The sequence below is a fragment of the Apteryx rowi genome, unplaced genomic scaffold, assembly GCF_003343035.1.
Source record: "Apteryx rowi isolate R43461 unplaced genomic scaffold, aptRow1 scaffold_68, whole genome shotgun sequence".
Taxonomy (NCBI): Eukaryota; Metazoa; Chordata; class Aves; order Apterygiformes; family Apterygidae; genus Apteryx; species Apteryx rowi.
In genome coordinates, this window is record NW_020450960.1 from 754,281 (window position 1) to 771,273 (window position 16,993).

Below are 16,993 nucleotides of genomic sequence, written 5' to 3' on the forward strand. Positions count from 1 at the left end.
AGCGCGGTGAGCGCGTGCCCCGGCAGGGTCCGGGGGGGACGGCGAGCGGCGGTCGCGGCCGCAGCCAGACCTCCTCGGCGCGTGGGGCAGCGCTGCCGCGGCTCACGCGGGGGCTCGGGGGCCGCTCCGGGGAGGCACGGGGCTCCGGGGAGGTCTGGAGCGTGGCGAAGGTTCGGATTAGCTCCTGCGGGAGCCCGAACCGCCCTCCCCGTCCTCCGCGCTGGCCGGGCTGGGGCTGCAGCCTGACCCAAAACGCGGGCGTTTGGGGAATTCTCTTCCCTGGATTCCCATGGTTTCGCACGGGCTCAGGCTCCTGCGTGCCTTTGCGCTGACTCTGGAGAGGAGTGATGGGTGTTCAGGTGATGCAGCCCCGGCTGGAAGCAGTGTCTTACGATAGGGTAATGCTGGCAGAAGCACACGTTGCGTGGCGTGGCAGCGTGGAGCCGTGGCTGTCCTGTGCACAGCCAGCGGACACCAGCGCAAGAAGTCCTCCAGCCTGAAGGTCCGCGCGCTAGGGACACTGCTGGGCAGCGCTCTTTGTGGTGGCCCGGTTCGTGCTGGGCTCTCCGGGGTTCGGTGCTGGGTCCCTCTCTACCATCCTGCCTCAGCAGCATCCTCTGTGCTGGCGGCAGGAGCTGCTGCGAGCCCCCTCCAAGAGGCAGGACGCAAATTCGCATGCAGCTCAACTCGCACCCATGCCTGCTCTGGAGAGGACTCAGCCCGTCCCTGCCCACCGCTTTCCACTGAGCAGCCTCCCTGTCCTGCCCAAAGCTGAGGTTTATTTTTCCCAGTTGTGTTTTTCCTTCTGCTCCTGAAAACAGCACCGTTCTCTGGYGCTCCGCAAGGCTGGGGTTTCTGAGGCGGTGGCATTTCGGGGGGAGAACCAGCGCACCGGGAATCCCTGTAGGAAGCTCGCACTTGGCAGATGCTTCCTTTGCACGTGACCACGATGCTGTGCGGAAAGCCCCAGGTGCTGTTTGGGGTCTAGCCCCAGGCTTCGTCTCTGCTTTTGGCTGGGGAAGCTGGTTAGCACAGTGGCTTGTGGCTCGCAGGGCTCCTGTGAGCCCTGGCGATTTGCTTTTAAAAAGCATGCATTCAAAGCCAATGGTATGACATTGCTGTAGGCCCTTGTTTGGACGCATTTATGCCGAAATGAGAGGGGAACCGCGTATTGCACAGAGCAGGTGCATGCCCGTGTGGGGAGATGAGCACTGCAGCAGCGCGCTCTGGTTTTGCTTCTGATTGCGCGCTTGACCGCTGCGGTCCCCGTGCTCTCAGGCGCCAGCGAGCGGGGCCTGCACCCCTGCACGGCGCGCATCAGCTCTGCATCTCTCCCCTGAAGTCTGCTGGGCACCTCGCTGCGTGGCAATGCGGCTTTTAAGGGTGGTTTAGAAGCTCTTTTGATGAAGAGCTACGTTCTCCGTCCCACCTGCTCCTGCTTTGGTCTGAAACTTGGTCTGGTGTGAAATTCCTGGTCTGAAATCTGACTTGCTTGCTGCTGTTGTAGCGCATTTCCTCGCTGGCTGGCATTCGGTAAGTGTGCTACTGAACTTCAGGAAGGTTTAAAACGACGCAAAGCTGCATCTAGTAAGAACAGGCTTGATTGCTCAGTGAGCCTGGCTAAACCTGGCTGCGCAGCCTCGGTGCTCCCGCTTCCATCCGGACCAACGGCACCGCCTGTGCTAGAGGAACCAACGGCTAATGAAAATCTCCCGGTACAAGTCCCCCTGATGCTTTACAAGGCGGAAGCACGAACACTCCTGGGGAGATGGCGGCGACGCTGCCGGCCCCGGGCGCACTGCATTTGGGAGCAGCGTGGCGGGCGCCCGGCCAGGACGYGCTCCCCGCTAGCAGGATCGCGGCAGACCCAGGGAGCAGCCGCGCAGAAGCCAGTGGAAGGAGTCAGACCTCAACAACGCTGCGGAGAGCTCTGCTGCCAGATTGCTTTTTATTATTTTATTTTTTCAGTGAAGTTTATGGGTTAGGGATTTTGCAGAACTTGGCACTTGGATATCATATCAAATGAAGACCTTCTGGTTCGGAAATTTGACTTAATGCAGCCTTCTTTTATTGCTTCAAGGATTAAGCAGAACAAAGTGGCTCTGCGTGTGCGTGCCGGGAGATGCTTGCTGGCCGGCGGCGCGAGACACCCCGTGGCAGCGGCGACGACCAAGCCGTGCACGCGCGGGACGTTCTTCCGCGAGGGCGTTCGACGTGCTCCTCACGTGACACGGCGGCGCTCTCTCTGCTTTGCCGGCAGAGGAAACACCCCTCAGAAAGAGAGGAAGAGGGAGACGTTCCCAACGAGCACTGGAAACTCGGCAGCAGCTTCTGCCCAGGACCGGGGCCACCTCGTGCCTCCCCGGTCTCTCCCTCCCCGTCCCAACCCGAAGCACGATGGACCCGTGCGTGGGCTCCTGCTTTTCCGAAAGGTCCCTCCTCCATCCGAAAGGATGCTGAGCCATGCTGGGGGAGCTGCTCGGGCCCTGTCCGGGGCAGGGCCGCCCGGGAGGTATAAAATGAGATGCCGAAAGCGACCCCTGCCCGGGAATGCAGGGCTGGAGGYGCGTCCCGTCTAGGTGCTACGCGGGGAGCGACACGGCATGGGATGGGCATCGGGCTCTGGCAGAGAGCGGTGCGGGAGACCTCCTGCCTGGAGATTTTCCCCAAGAATAAGGAACTACTGGCCCTTGCCGCTATGCTGTTTTTATGTTGCTGCAGCTCCAGCAGCATCCATACGTGCACCACGCTCGGGGCTCCGAAACCGCTGCTGTGACCCGCCGTCCGCCCGAGACACCCTGTGCTCACGGCTGGCCACTTCTCATTAGTGACCCTTCCCCGTTGCCTCCTCCTCCTCCTCCTCCTCCTCCTGCCCCCTCCAGCCGCCTCGGATCACCAGAGCGCCGCTGCCCTTAAGTGGTGGGCTCGAGGGAAGGGTATACCAAGCTTGGGGAATCTGAAAAACCTTGTCTTGTCTTCGTTCCTGCCTGCAAACATCTTCACGGATATCAGTGGGAGTTCTCACTAGACTCGTAAATTTTAAACAAACATTGCAAAAATTAATGGCAAGCAAATTCTGACTGTGGTGTTGTGGGAGCTGACGCTGTGCAGCCACTCTAAAYGCTGTGCTTGCACCGGCAGCGATGTGGGACTGTGCAGCAAATCATCTGCATGCCAAGATCAGAGCAGCCTAAGCTTGAAATATGCTGTAGCAAGGAGACGTGAGAAATTGAAAACAAAATTGGAAAAATGAATAAATTTATGGAATCTGTTCTCCTTGCATAAAAACAGGCTGCCAAGGTGAAATTCATCAGATGGAGGGATGCAACTCAACTTATTTCTCTAGCCCTAGGTCCTGGAGATTCACATTCCCCAACATTCACAGCTGATGGCTATGGGCAGCCAACCTGGATTGCCAAGTGCCCTTCACGGGGTTCGCTATTGCTGCTGCTGCGGTCGGACTTTGTCCTGCCTCCAGTCCTCACCCAAGCATCTGGTCCTTCTCTCCTGGCTTCAGTAAACCTTTGGAGAGCCCGTTTACATTACTGATAGGCCGATACATTGGGCAAGAGGCAATATATCAGCAATTTAGTTATTGTGGATTAGGTCTCAAATATCCCAGAGATATTATGTTGGTCTGTCTCACCTTGTGTGTAGGAGGACTAATGGTAAATTATCTGGATGGTTTACATTTTCTGGTTTGCATTGGAGCTCCCAAGGACCAATTTATCCTGATTGAATTGCAAACAAGGCTTACTGTCATCTTGGATGCAGGGGCCAGGTCTCTCTATAAATGAATTCAGAGCAATTTGGGTTACCCCAAATTCTTCCTGTCGATGGGATAATGGCATAAATCCTGCTAATGTTTAGACTGGAAATTGTTTGCAGCAACCTGAGCTTGACTGATGGCCCCAATAGCATAAAGAACCATAATCTGTGTCCGAGGTGAGGGTAGGAAGAGCTGGAAACCCGACTCCCGCTGCAGCCTCTGCCGTGGGCACGGTGTGGACACAGGCGCTGCGCGGGCGAGCTGCAGGGGAGGTTTTGAAACACGGGAAATTTGCTAGTGACCAATCTTGGCACCAGCTTTTCATCGCCCAGGATGCCGGTAGCTTTGCTGTGCGAGCGGGCAGCTGTTGCTGGAGGACCAGGCTCTCTTTGGGCTGGGATGCAAGGAAATGATGGGGGAAAAGTATTTGTTCACATGGTCTGTGTTCGTGGGATCTGGTTTTCCCAGCGCACTCCCCTGCCCCTTGCACTGAACAAGCCCTAAGGGACGGGGATACGTAGCCGAGGCACAAGCTTCATGCTGGCTCTTGGCACGCCGGGGAAGTGTTTGCTCCCTCAGACGATTCCTGCTGCTGTCCCTACAAAAACAAAGTTTGCCTCAACTGTGAGTGTTGTGTAAATACCGAAGAACCGGAGCAGGTTCAGCGTGTACTTCCTGAGAGCGCGCGCTTTACCGGGAAGCCTGCTGCAATTAAAGCACGAAGCTCCCTCCAGCTCAGCTAGCTCTAAGCACTAATTTGGGGGGAAATGGGCCATGCCGCGCCGCACCGCTGTGGGCAGAGGCTGCGGCTGCCCAGGTCCCATCTTGAGCACTTGGCCGCATTTACGGAGCAGCTTGCAGCAAACAGGCTTGGAAGTGCAGGGCACGTTGGTGTTTGCACAAGCGACTGGTTATTTGTTTGAAAACCCTGCGGATGATGCTGCGGGACGTAACGGCAAGCACGTGGGGGCTCTCAGGGGAGCTGCAGAGGGGACGCAGTGAAACGCGCAAAGCTGCCRGGTGGGAGGGGGACGGCGGCGCGTGGCCGAGCCTCGCCGGCGTGCCCAGACCCCGGCACCCACGGGAGGCTCAACCTCGGAGCCACGTGCCGTTGCAAGGTGCCGGCAACACGCGGGCCACGTCTTCCTCCAGCAGCGGCTTCGAGGAGCCACCAACCTGCCGCTGCTGTTAGGAATTGCCCTTTCCCTGAGGGTATTTTGCTGCTGGTTGCAACCTCCCCGCAGCCTCTGCTGGGGCAGAGACAGCTTCTCCCGGCCCCTCGCCGGACGCCCTCATGCCCGTGGTGCCCTGATGCCTCTGTGGGAGATGATGGCCCCCTGCAAGGGACTTGTATCATATTGTGGGCTCCTTGCAGCCTCAGGGAACAGCTGGTTTGCAACAAGCAGCTGCATTTAAAGAGCTTTTTTAATGCACGCATGGCTGCAACGGCTCTCGGAGCTGCAGGAGGTGCCGCAGCCGGCGGCAGAGGTGCAGCCCCGGGCTGCATTAGTGCAAGCACAGCTGGGACCATCACACCCCAAGGCAGGCGGCTGCATGGGGCTGTGGTGCGTTACACCTCCTGCAGGAGCCGGGCGCTTTCCCCTTGGCGGGCACGAGAACCCTCGTGGGAGCAGGGTCTGTGCACCCGCCCTGYGGGAGCACCCGACTCCTCGCGCCCTGCAGCCGGGCACGGGGCCGCCAGCATCGTTCCAGCACTGTCTGCACCGACCATTTGGGGCATCGGCGACTGCGTAGTTGTTATAAAGGGATTAAAACCATTTTCTGTTTCATTTGACCTCCCAGAGTGAATGTTGTCACCTTTATTCCTGCACCACGGCAGCAGTTGGCCGGGCTTTGCTTCGCCAGCTGCATAAAGAAGCGCCTGCCCCCGGCTCGCTGTGTCAGAGCTTTYTGCTTCGCCTGGAAGTCTCGCTTCCTCCGCTCCCCGCCGCACAACACGCAGAAAAATCACCTCCGCAGTCATTTCCCAAAGGGAAGCAGGACGCTGCTCCTGCGGCTGCGCCGGCTGCAGTCGAGCGCGTGCCCGGATTCGAGCGAGGCGGCCGGCTCCGCAGCCTCCTCCTCGCGGGAGCCGCACTGGCTCTGCCCGGGACCCAGCCGGGTCCGAGTGCATTTTATAACGGGCAACACGTTCTCCTTTTGCAGCGCTTTTTCCCCGTGGAACTCGCTGCTGCAGGATCAGATAGAGACGGAAAACTTGGGGGAACCGCAGGGAAATGGCCATTCCCATGGGCGACGGCAATGCTCGGGGTCACCCTAACTCACTCTGCGCCRGAAGGGCTGCGAAGCCTCCCGCTCCCCGGCTCGAGCCGCCCCGTAGCGAGGGTCTGCCGTGGGCACAGGAGGGGAGTCGCACCGTCCCAGGCAGCACTCAAGCAGAGGGGGAGGACAGGGCTCCGCAGGGAGCTTTGACCCTTCCCAGCCGTTTCGAGGGAACGGGAGTTCAGCAGCTTGGAATTTCCCTCGGAGCAGCAAGGCGGCGTTTCAGCCAGCTCCCAGGACGAGCCCGCCCCGGCCCCGGGCGGCTCCGTGTCCTGCTGGGGACGGCAGGATCACTTTGTGCCCAGCCTGGCCGCGGCCCCAGAGCTGCCCCACGATGGGAAACGGCTCGTGGGCTTGGCAGTCCGCAGAGGCCATCTGCTAGTCGACGAGCGGTGGCCRAGGAGGACTGCCGCTATTTTAAGCAAGTTACAGCTATAACTGTACGCAGCATCGGCAGATGGCAAAACTGCATTACACATTTCTACAGGAAAATCRTGTGCTAATTGCTGTTGAGCGGAGCAGTGACTTGCAGACGAGCGTGGTGGGCGACCTCCTCCACGCGGCTCCCTGTGCTGCTGCTCCAGATTCGTTCTAGGGCTCCTGTGCTCCCTCGCTGCAGCGCCCAGCCGAGCGCTTGCAGGAACGATGCAAAGCAGCGTTTATTATCTGGTAAAGTTAATCTGTTCTCCTTTTCCTTTCCAGTTCCTGCGCGCGCCCGTGGACGCTACCCGCAGCTAACGCTTGCAGCCCGAGCCCCCAGATGGGACTAGACCCACGCTCCTGCGCTCCTTATGGGGTTGACGGCAGAATCATGTTACCTGCTACCTAAGCTGTCTGCGGCCGATGCTACCGTTTGTGGATATGGTCCTGCACCAGGCTTCACGCACAAACACTCAATCCTGATCCAGCCCAAGACTTACTAGCAGAAGCAGACCGAGATCCCCAGCTGCGGACCAGACCCCCACCACCCTGCAACATAGGGGCTGCAGCGCTGGGGAGTTACTATGAGGCTTGGACTCTTTGTGGCGGTGGTTTTTCTAAGCTCCATGGATCTAACAGGCAGCAGCAAAGTGCTGAAGGGCAAGAGACAAAGACGAAGTATGTATGAAACGCTTTTCTCCTCTATTTCCTGCTGTACTATTGATGCAGATTGTGAATTTACCTAATGCACAGAGCTGGCCAGAGCCACGCGGGGCCCGGCAAGGCCAGTGTCCTCCCTTTCCCTGCTCCCACGTTAATGACATGCACTAACTTATCCCGCAGGCAATAACCCCATGGGCACCTCCAGGCATGGATGGGAAGGAGCCATGCCAAAGGCTAGGGTGCTCAGCTGGGAATAGCCAGCACTCCCTGGCGCTCGGGGCGAGCTGGGAATTGCAGCCGAGCAGTTCACTCCTCGAGCAGAGCCGGGGTCGGCTTCTCCCCTTCCCGCAGGGCTGGGGCTCACCCCGACCCTCCCTCCGTCCCACCGCCCTGCGGACACGGGTCTGGCCGTGCATGTGGCTGCCCAGCCTTCCCCGCCGCTGCAGCAGGGAGCCCAAGCAGCGAGAGCCCGGCTGCTCCTCGGCCCTGTTGCAGCACTGCTCAGCGCTGGCTCGCACAGCACAACCATCATCACTCGTGCACCCCCAAAAAGAGAGAAAGAAAGAGATAGATAGAAAGAGAGAAAGCAAGCTTGCAAGCAGGAGCACGCACATGTCTCTGGGCACTGCTCRCTGGGGAGCAGGCAGCCGCCCAGCAGCACTCCCAGCCCTTCCTCCCRCGCTCATCATCAGCCAGCCCTGTACCCCCGCTGCTGCTTTTATAGCCTCAGTGGGGCCAGCTGGGCGCCCGCCCCGGGCTCTCGCTCCGGCTTCGGCTCTCGCCCCGGCCTCGTGCTGGAGCCGCTCCAGGGACAGCGCTTGCAGCTCAGCTGCTGGGGCGGGAGGCAGTGCCGAGGCCATCAGATGCAGCGCAGCTAAAGGCGCCTGCTTTTAGGGGGGCTGAGGGTGCAGAAAGGGCAGTTTTCAATCCTCCCCGGCAGCTGGGGTGTTCCCTGGCCACTTGCACTCGGTGACTAACGCGGGCAACCTGTGCTAATTGGCTCAAGTGCCGCCACATGGGTTTGCCTTCATTTATGCAAGCTGGTTTGAACCCTGGTTTACATTAAAGCCCGTTTAAACTAAGTTTTATAAAAATCATCTTATATTAAAACTGTGAGTGTTGAGCTCGGTGAGAAGAGGGGAAACTTGGTGTCGTGGCCCCGAGGTGTCAGCGGCATGTGATGAGGGTGCACTGTGCACGGGGATGCGCCAGGGCTCCCGGCTCCGGGATGCCGGCACGCCGCGGGGGCCACGGTCCGGATGTGGCAAACGGCCCCCCAGCCAACACGGAGCAACTGCTCCGTGCGGGCAGGGACCGGCTCCGCTTTCTGTTTCATTTTCTGAGGCTGGAGCCGCCCCCGTGCCCCCAGCAGGACCCCGCGGAGCCCCAGCCACGTCACCGCCGAGCGAGCGTGGGTCCTGCTGGGATTTTGGATCGCCGCGGGAGGGAGAGGGAAGTTTTCTTAGCTCTCAGTCTGGCACGTGAATGCTCTGGTGCTCCATGCTTGCTTTTGAAGGCTAGTAAACACAGCATTTAAACTAATACCTTTGTAAATACACAACCCTTCTATAAACAAGGATGCTGCTTGCATAATAAACTAATAAAAATAACCTGCATTCTAGCCTGCAAAGAATGCTATTGCTTTCAAAACAAGCAGCGTTTTGCATGATAATTAAAAGCAGAAAATTCTCAAGACACGGGATCAAGTATTTTTCTTGGACTGAACCTAGATGCTAAGAACACATCTCTATTTTGGGAGCAGTGAAATCTCTGATGTTGCCAGGCTCAGTTATTGTAAGAGGGGAGGCAGCGCAATCCATCTCGGGGCTCTCGCTCCAGTCTCGCGTGGGTCCCTGCTCGGGAGCCTGGTGCAGCGCCGTCCCGGCGTGTCCCGGCGCACGCCTGCAGCTCGGCCGGTTGCAGGACCCRCCGCGTGGGACACGGCGCTTTGGGATCCTGGCGCTCATCGCCGCCGTGGTCCCGCTGCCGGTGCAGGCGCCGGGAGGCCGCAGGGCGCGCGGCGGCTTGTCGTCCTGCCGGGGAGCCTGGCGCCTGGCACGGCAGCGCTCCGGCCCCGCGCAGCGCTGACCGCCCAGGCTCTCTCTTGCCGTTCCAGTTAGCACCGAGCTCAGTCAGGGCTGCGCGAGAGGCTGCGACCTGTGCTCCGAGTTCAACGGGTGCCTGAGATGCTCCCCCAAGCTCTTCATCCTTCTGGAGAGGAACGACATCCGACAGATCGGGATTTGCCTGCCGTCTTGTCCGCTGGGATACTTTGGCCTTCGCAATACAGACATGAACAAGTGCATCAGTGAGTACCGGGGCCGGGAGGGAAGGGACAAGGCTTGCGGGGGTGTAACGCCTTGCAGCAGACCATGTCGCCCCGGGTCAGGCAGGGAGAAATGCCGTCACGGTGTCCAAGGGGAGGAGATGGCGCTGAGCGAGACGGGGATCTACCCAGGGAATAATCCCCATAAAACGACTCCTTTACAGGGAAGTTTCCTAAGGCACCCTGGTAGGCGGCGTTCCCGCGCACGCTGCAGTCGGCATGGCTGTGCCGGGGCTGGGATGAGCCTCTCCGCACGGCCGCTCTGCCGGAGGCACGGGCCGCTTCCCAGGGCACCGCCTGGGAGACGGAGAAGGAGGATGCTCCAAGGAGCCTCCATCTCCCCCATCTCCCGCTGATAGCTCCTGCCAAGCCAGGGTCAAGAAAAGCAGTAAAATTAATTCATCTGGGCTTGGAAAAGCCCATATAAATTGCCAACAGGGAGGGACAGATTGCAGGATATTGGCCTATCAATGACATGAAAAGCCTATTGAGCACCCACCACCTGTACATCAGCCCTTCCGGGCAGCTTCTGCCTTGAATGTTGGCCTCTCCATCTTTCTCGGTCTCGGAGAGCCTCTGCGGATGCCTGTGCTGTTGGCACGGCCGGTCATCCCGCAGAGCGGTGCCAACGGCAGAGTCTCCAGGGCTGGGTTTCCCTCCAGCAACACGCTCCGCACCATGCAGGTCCACTGTGCACGTGACCGTCTTGCAGGACATTTGGGTAGCTCTGTTACCAGACTGCCAGGGCGGCATCCTCTTTCTTCGGGAGGAAGCAGAAGGAGGGAAATCTTTTCAGCATTTAAGGAATTACTCACACGAGTACCTTTCTTCTGTCTTCTGCCCGTTCCCCATAAATAAGCAGCTGTCTGAAAGATCCTCGGCCTGGAGCTGCCTCTTTCAGCCAGAGCACTGGAAAGGAAGCCAGACGTGGAAAAATGCGCTCATTTCCCTGGCAGCTTCCTGCAAACCACCTCATGGCCAGCTTTCCATCTAACTCAGTTTCTTTGCAGCCTATACTGAAGCTGCAGCTGGAGCAGCTGATACCGGACTTTATTCTTTGCGCTTTTCCACGTTGGCCGACTGATGCTCAGGCTGAACAGCAGCCCCAGCCTTTTCCACGCTGTCTGATTTCGATCTGGCGGTGGCTGCTGTTGGCTCTGAGAGCTGTAGCACAGTGGCTCTGTCCCACACCAAGGAGCAGTGCAAAGAAAACCGGCTTCCAGGTGGCACAAGGCAGAGCCGGCAGGACGTTCGGAGACTCGCCCGGCTGTTTGCAGACCCCTTGGAGCCAGGAGCGAGCTCGAGCTGGCTGTCGAGTCCAGTACGCCCTGAGCCTTTCGGGGTGCGCTATGCTGTGGCCCAAGCCTGCTCCTCGTCTGCCRGACGCGGGCTGCTGGCCCCGCTGACACGGCTGCATTGCGCCGTCGCTCCCGGCAGCTGCCCGGCACGTGGTGCCCGGTCTCGGCTCGGCGCACCGGCCGTACCCGGGTGCCGGGCGCAGCTCCCCTATGCCGCACGCAGTCGCCTGGCCGCCAGCTGGTTCGCTCACATCAGACTACATGATGGCTTTGTGTTTTCTCCCCAGAATGCAAAATTGAGAACTGTGAGTCCTGTTTCAGTCGAAACTTTTGCACAAAATGTAAGGAAGGTTTGTATTTGCACAAAGGGAGATGTTACGTCACGTGCCCCGAAGGCTACTCTGCTGCCAACGGGACCATGGAGTGCAGCAGTCCTGGTAAGCAACGCCTGGGCAGCTTTCACTCACCTTCCTATGCATTTATCAGGCCCCGCAGCATCTATAGGCCCCCACCTGTTTCGTCCGTAAGGAGGCGATCACTTGTTTGCGTTTTTCTGCTTTCGCTCGTAGTCTTTTCCCCTGGCAAGCGTGGAGCGTACACATGACCTCTGCGGTGTGAGCTCCAGCCTGGCCCAACAGCAACATGTCTGAACCCCTTGTCCAGCCCCTGCTGTGCAAAGCAGTGGAAAAAGGAAGCGAGCGTTAGTTTGCTTTTCAGTGGTTGAATATTCGCACATACAAAACCCTTCAGAAACTCTCCACCACGTGGCACTTACATTTACAGTTGCGGTGTAAGAGGTAGTTTCCCTGTTGCTGTTTTAAAGGCCAGTTGTGGTTTGGAGGACACCAACATACCCTTCAGAGACCACGTCTCTCTGGTGGGTGATGGCACGGGCAGACCCAGGCCTCTGGAGCGCAGAGCCCTCCGGAAAACCACCCTGCTCGAGGAGCAGCATCGCACCGTTACCGCCGCTTACTTGCAAAGTGCGACTCAGAGTCTTTGCTATATGTTAAGAAAGAGGGTGTCCTGGGAACTTAAGAAGCCGCTGGGGAAAGGCACATATCCTTTAAACCTGACCCGGGGAGGGATGTGGGAGAGGTGTGACGGTGCGGAGGGGCTCCTGGAAGCACCGAGGCGGCAGCGGAGAAGCGGGAATGACGCCCGGCCTCTCTTGTGATCCGGCAGCACAATGTGAAATGAGCGAGTGGGGTCCCTGGGGCCCCTGCTCCAAGAAGAGGAAGCTGTGCGGCTTCAAGAAGGGCAACGAGGACCGGACGCGGAGGATCCTGCAGGCTCCCTCCGGGGACGCGTCCCTGTGCCCCGCCACCACRGAGGTGCGCAGATGCACCGTGCAGAAGAGCCAGTGCCCCGAAGGTGAGCGAGCCTCCGAAGCGCGCGCGGGCGCGTGCCGCTGCTCCTGGGCGGCGCGGTGGCCGTCGGGGCCCAGGCGAAGCTCCGCGGGAGCCCGGCGCGAGGCAGCAGCTAGGGAGCCCCCGGGGAAGCGGCACAGACCTCTGCGGGGGGCATCCTCAGCGCGGCTCATGCGCTTGCTGTGCGCTTTCAGATACTTTAGCTTCTTCACTGGACGAAGAGCAAATAAGGCAGGTGAGGCAGGCAGCTGAGGGTGTGAGCCCACGGGTGATGTGGCGATGGGAGTCACCTGCTCCAGCCCCTTTCAGGAACGCTAAGGCCTGCGCTTCTCCCGGGAATTACAGTGTCCTGAGGATGAGCGGTGGTTCGGTCATCCTCTTACGAGATGGACAAGGGTTGCAGTCGGGGTGACTGTTCTGAGGGAAATTGGTTCTGAGCAGCGACTAACAGCACAGAGATAAAACACTGGGAAAGGGGAGGTGCGTTTCGGTAACTCCGATGCGCATGGTCACGCGCGTGTTATGCTGCGGGGCTTGCTATGTAACAGCAGAGAAACGCAGGTCTTAAAAGTCCTGCCCGAGGCTGAAAATTATACAGCTAACTCCAGATTAGAGCTTTCTCCCCTGTTTAAATTGAGGCAACAGCTCTAAATATAAACAGCAGTTTGGCAGATAAGCCTGTTCTTCCACCAGCTCTCTGTCCTTGCGGAGGAGATGTGCATGCCTGTAGCATGCCTTTCGAGCGAAGGCAGGGAGCCCCCACGCCAGCCGGGTCGGTGCGCCAGCTAGCTGGGCAAACACGTTCCTTCTGCTGGAGAGCCTCACTGCTGCCCTTTGCTTTGCTGCAGGGAAAAGAAAGAAGAAAGAAGAGCAAGGAAAGCAAGATAATATGAATGGAAACAGAAATCGGAAAGACACCAAAGATGCCAAGTCTGGCACCAAGAAGAGGAAGAGCAAACAGAGAGGGGCTGTGGTCCCCGTGACATCTGCTAGCCCTACCCAATAGCTGCCCCTTTACGTCACCTGATGGCAAGACTTCATTGCTGCTATGTATATGAAAGCTTTATTGAACCACAGCACTGCTACACAACACGTACACATGTTCAGAAAGACAGACATATACTCCTAGCCTCACTCACAGACCCGACAGAAACCACCTACATATGTACTTACGGAGGCTGCACACACAACCCAGGACTGCAAAAGGCACACTTGTGCAGAGAGGAGGGCGAGCGGACACGAAAGGAAGCCCGAGTCCCACGAGCGCCGCAGCGGGAAGCCGGGGAAGGAGAGGTGGAGTATGAATCAGAGCGAAGAACATAGATGCGAGTATTCGTGACAAAATGCCTCGGCTCAAAATCAGCTGTGTAGCCCCAGTACAATATGGCTCCAGCCAGACGGACAAGACTGGAATTGAATTTCTGCTCTTCCAAATCATGGAACCTGAAATCATGCAAAGCCGGTGGCCTCTTTCTCTTCCCCCCACCCTTTATTTTGTGTTTTAAGCTGTATGACTTTATCATTGAGAATACATGTTAAGCGTTTGTGATAAGAGGTCAGTGGTATCTGCCCTGAATCTGCTTCAAAGAGTTATTTCAAATTAAAAAAAAACAAAATAACAACCAGCTTCCTGAGTGTGTGGTTCATGCCTTGGCCCCTATGGAGGCTGGTGTCCCACAGGACAGAGACTCGCTTGTGGAAGGGAAACTCTCAAAAGCTTTAAGAAAATCCCAGAAAATGTTGCCAGCTGCATTGCAGCCACAAATCGGTCATAATTCACTCTCAGAATCCCAGCTGTGTTCCAATAAGCCCCCTGAGGAATTTCCCATTAAAGGATCCAGTTAACATGCAGCAAATTGAGAAAATGAGAGGTTACAACAAACCACAGGTTGCTTAAACATTGCGACTTTGCTTGTACAGTTACAGCTCAAGCCTCTGTTCCTGGGCTAGGGACACACTTGTCCATTTGTCCAGACACCACTCAAATGCATGGTAGGAGGGAATGAAGGCGGGAGGGGGAAGGCACGGTTCAGGCTCTGCAGAAGAAACACAAACTTCTATGTTTGATAGAAACTACTGGTCTCCGTGTCACCAACTGGAATTTCCTGGATCCAGCACAACACTCCTTCTTTGCAAGAACTGACAACTGGGCAGAGGAACCAGGATGAAGACTGTGCTGGAGAGAGACTTAGTGAACCTGGAGTCTGGTACACACTTCACACTGCCTTTTTTCACATTTACCCTTGACAGTGTAATGAGGTGTCATATTGCTCAGTTTCCCTTATATTTCAAAATATGCTTCCTTGATATAAATATCTGCATACATTTTATTCCTTTAAAGTTCAGCAAAACATCTCTGATGCTGAGGGATGGAGCCAGGTGAGCTGCTGTGGTTCCCAGAGATGTGTGTCCTGGGGAGGATCAGTGGTGAGCTGCTGGAGTTCTTGGCTCCCCGGGAAGGCAATGACTCCAAAGCTAAACTTGGTGAATGAAATTACCGCTGTGCTTGCTTTTGTGCCACCTTCTCTGCTTCATGGCTGTGGCAGAGGGCAGAAACAGCCAGTGAGTACGCTGAATACCTGTGGGAGAAAGCTCCCCGGGCACGTGGCGCGCACGACCCCTTGGTCTGACAAGTTCCTTCTCCTGCTAGGCCAATCCTGGTGCTCTTCTATGAAGAGTGTGCGTTATAGCGCACTTACTGAGAATTCAGACCGTTACAGTTCTAGCAAAAGACAGCAAAACTCTCTCTTTGCCCTATTCACTTTGCTGCTATTTTGGCTTAGTTCAGAATGTGGGAGCTGCATAGTTGTTTCAGCTCCAGAGCTGTACCAAGCTCTCCGTGACTGCTTTGCTGGCAGCAAAGCCTTTCAGCCCATCATCCACTTTGTGTTTAAGTAAACAAGAAGCCGTTATATCTTTTAAAGGGGATTCCATTTCAGCACAATGATAAACGACCAGCATACCAAGCAGAGAGAGAAAGAGGTTCTTAAAGTCATCCTTCGAATTGTTTATGGATCATGTTCAGACGATTCCTGAAGGCCTCCCAGTTGAAAGATCAGATCTCACTTTATTTTCTAGCCTCAGCTAGCCTGTGAGATAAGTATTTTGTTTGTGCCATGGCATTGCATGTAACCAGAATCTTTTTTTCCCTTCTGCTATTCAGCAGCAATAATCAGTAACCCTTTCGTGAACCTCAGCTTGCTAATTCATACGCTACTACTTCTTCCCTCCTGCTTCAGTATCTCAATCCAGTTCTCAACAAGGATTAAAGAGAAGAGAGAGTGCATTAGTAAGGTTTTCTGCTACTAAGGTTCTGCCAACTGACTGGATTCCCTACAGTAACTCATGTCAATATTAGCATAAATATTTCAAAACTAAACTACCTATAATAAATCAACACAACATATTTTAAAGAATTTGCTAGAGTTTTTAGAAAAACTGAATTTCTCCTTTCTGTTGTACTCTTTTCCCTTCTTTCTTCCTTTTCATAGCACAACAGGGAAAAAAAGGGAAAAAGGCAAAGGAAACTTTAAAATGTATATTAAGAAAACCCAAGATTTTTAAGTAAGGTTGATTTTAAAATGAAATTGTTTTAGAAAAATTAGGAGGAAAATATTTTTAAAAAATCAAATTTCTTCCTCTTCTTTTAATCAGCTTGAGAATTGTGTTTATTTCCACTCCCAGAGAGCTGGTTTGTTTACAAATTTAGAAGCATTTTGTCTTTGATCAACTTGATTTGCATGCTGGGCTCAACAGACCAAACTTGAGACTTCCTTACATGGGTTAATGTCATCTCAACTCACATGCACATGAATGCTCTCTTTCAGCCCACCAAATAAAATCTGTTGTGGTGTTCTCTCCATGGCATCACTGTAAAATATACTTCTTTAAATAAATAAATGGGTTTGCTGAACAAGCTTTGTTTGCTTTATTAACCAAAACTGGGGCCAAATCCCAACAGATGAAAAACTACCTAGAGAGTAGGAAAGTCTCTCCTAACATAATTTGTTTACCCACTGCCATCCAGAAGCTAAATGTACCTGTACAGATCTCGGCATGGAAATATTACTGCTGCTGGATTCTGCAAGGGTTCATGTTCTATAATTTGACTACCTATTTGTGGAACTGGACAAATAGTTGCTAGATACATAGACAGCTAGATAGATAAATCTATCATCAGAAACTCATTTGCACAGAATATGCCTTTATTTATACTGTTGAACAAATTGATGTTTACCCACTGGACAGATTTCTACCCCAAATTTGTAGGACAGTTTCTAGGTAGTTTACTTAGCTTTTGGTAATTCTTCCTGCATAATGGGTAGCAAAGGGCAAGAAATATTAACAGCTTACAATTGTGGGTTTGGAACTGTTTAATTTCTATCTCGTTTGCTGAGATTTAGGAGCTGAGGCAGACAAATTTCACCAAACACGTTGGTTGTATTATGTTCTTACCCTCTCTGTATAATATAAATCCATATTTTTCATCAGCTACAGTCAAGTTAAATGTGTGCACACATACTCCTCAAACAATAATTTACTAGCCTTCTACTTCCATGGAGATGGAAGTAATGTATATACTTTTTAGTGTATGTTTATGTTAAAATGACTTCTCACTCAGAAGWAATCTTTGCTTTGATTACAGGAAACATAGTAGGATAGTGAAACAGGTTATCCTTAATATTATTATTTGGATTATATTGTATGAAAACATTAGAGGGGATATTTTATATTAAGTCAATAGTCTTCAGAGAAAGAAGTGTTAGGCCTGACACTTAAAAAAAACTGTATTAGAATTACAAAAATACCAGGTTTATATAACAATTCACTATAAATAAATCACTCCAGTGGCATTTATACACAT

At 54.8% G+C, this 16,993-nt stretch overlaps 1 protein-coding gene across 1 annotated transcript; it reads left to right on the forward strand.

Annotated features, from left to right (window-relative positions):
- Positions 1–7,056: 7,056 nt before the first annotated feature.
- RSPO1 (R-spondin 1) lies at positions 7,057–13,135 on the forward strand. Its single transcript, XM_026086019.1, has 5 exons — positions 7,057–7,150; positions 9,252–9,443; positions 11,047–11,196; positions 11,945–12,133; positions 12,978–13,135. The coding sequence occupies exons 1-5, from the start codon at positions 7,057–7,059 to the stop codon at positions 13,133–13,135; spliced, it is 783 nt and encodes a 260-aa protein (XP_025941804.1).
- The last annotated feature ends 3,858 nt before the right edge of the window (positions 13,136–16,993 follow it).